The sequence below is a fragment of the Hyalella azteca genome, unplaced genomic scaffold (assembly GCF_000764305.2).
Source record: "Hyalella azteca isolate HAZT.00-mixed unplaced genomic scaffold, Hazt_2.0.2 contig17629, whole genome shotgun sequence".
Taxonomy (NCBI): domain Eukaryota; kingdom Metazoa; phylum Arthropoda; class Malacostraca; order Amphipoda; family Hyalellidae; genus Hyalella; species Hyalella azteca.
Genome location: NW_025947405.1, coordinates 1 through 1,942, shown reverse-complemented (window position 1 = coordinate 1,942; position 1,942 = coordinate 1). Strand labels below are relative to the sequence as shown.

Here is a 1,942-nt window from a genome sequence, read left to right as displayed (position 1 = left end):
CCCTCTCCCCCCTCCTGCAGGTGACCATCTGCAGCTCAGGTCTGCAGGCGGTGACACGGGAGCACGGTCTTTCTAATGTATCCCCCTCCCTCTCCCCCCTCCTGCAGGTGACCATCTGCAGCTCAGGTCTGCAGGCGGTGACACGGGAGCACGGTCTTTCTAATGTATCCCCCTCCCTCTCCCCCCTCCTGCAGGTGACCATCTGCAGCTCAGGTCTGCAGGCGGTGACACGGGAGCACGGTCTCACGGAGTACTGGGCACATCGCGTCACGTACTGTACAGCGCACCCCGCCTACCCTAAGGTCTTCTGCTGGGTCTACAGGCACGAGGGGCGGCGCCTCAAGCAGGAGCTGCGGTGTCATGCCGTCCTCTGCTACAGGAACGACAAGGCGCAGGTGCGTCCTGCAGCTTCAATCAACCATATCGCACGTGTATAATGATTCTAATAATTTTATATTATATTAGTAGTATAGCAATAATAGTTGCTAAATGCTTTTCACTCAATAGGAATATTTTAGTTTGTTCTGTTGACTTCGCACATGTATAATAATTTTATATTATATTAGTAGTATAAGAATAGCAGTTACCAAATTCTTTTCACTCCCTATGAACATTTTATTTTCTCCTGTTGACTCATTGCTGTTTTTCACGGATTAACAAAATTTAGCGTTATGTAGTCTACTGATCATTTCAATAATTATTGAATTATTTGATCAATTATGCGTTATATTTTTACACTATTTGGTTGTTGGGTGCAGGTGATGGCGAGCCAGCTGAAGGAGAGGCTGTCGTCAGCCCTGTATGAGTTCCGCAGGGAGAAAGTCATCCGTCAGAACGCGCGCCTCTCCCTCATGCACGCCATCTATGACAACGCCGCCCTGCCTTCTAGGAAGGTGCGTTCCTACGCCCGGTATCAATAGTGTTTAACGTACCTTGTGTTCAGTGGTTAGTATACTTGCTAGTGTTCTCTATGACCTGTCTCTTATACACATCTAGATGTGTATAAGAGACAGCCATGCGCTCACTCANTAATAACTTCGTACAGTATATCAAAGCCAAAGCAGACAATATTGATCGTAATGACTTCACGTTGATAAGTACAATTTATTTTAATCTATAGTCAAAATGAGTTATAATCTATAATGTATTCAGGGACAGAGATATCGAGCGACAATGTCAAGCTTGGATCTGTCTCTTATACACATCCAGATGTGTATAAGAGACAGGTTTTATATTATATTAATAGTATAACAATAGCAGTTAATAAATGTTTCTCAGTTCCTGTGAATATTTTATTATGGTTTGTTGACTTCGCACATGTATAATAATTTTATATTATATTAATACCTATAACAATAGCAGTAGCCAAATGCTTTTCACTCCCTATGAACATTTTATTTTCTCCTGTTGACTCATTGCTGTTTTTCACGGATTATCAAAATTTAGCGTTATGTAGTCTACTGATCATTTCAATAATTATTGAATTATTTGATCAATTATGCGTTATATTTTTACACTATTTGGTTGTTGGGTGCAGGTGATGGCGAGCCAGCTGAAGGAGAGGCTGTCGTCAGCCCTGTATGAGTTCCGTAGGGAGAAAGTCATCCGTCAGAACGCGCGCCTCTCTCTCATGCACGCCATCTATGACAACGCCGCCCTGCCTTCTAGGAAGGTGCGTTCTACTGCCCTGCACTGATAGTGTTGTTAAATTTTCCTTGTGATTTGTTGTTAGTATAGGTGCTAGTGTTCTCTACGACAACGGCGTCCTACCTTCTAGGAAGGAGCGTTCTCATGCTCTGCACCGATAGTGTTGTTAAATTTTCCTTGTGATTTGTTGTTAGTATAGGTGCTAGTGTTCTCTACGACAACGGCGTCCTACCTTCTAGGAAGGTGCGTTCCTACGCCCGGTATCAATAGTGTTTAACGTACCTTGTGTTCAGTG

At 43.5% G+C, this 1,942-nt stretch overlaps 1 protein-coding gene across 1 annotated transcript in view; it reads left to right on the top strand.

The window, feature by feature from the left end:
• Positions 1–1,672, top strand: part of LOC108670305 (protein FAM43A) — a gene marked incomplete at its 3' end in the record, with an annotated part of 37,314 nt that extends 35,642 nt beyond the window's left edge. The window contains 3 exon segments of the mRNA XM_018157767.2: positions 4–395; positions 759–893; positions 1,538–1,672. Coding sequence (XP_018013256.1) covers positions 4–395; positions 759–893; positions 1,538–1,672 — 662 coding nt within the window.
• Between the last annotated feature and the right edge of the window lie 270 nt (positions 1,673–1,942).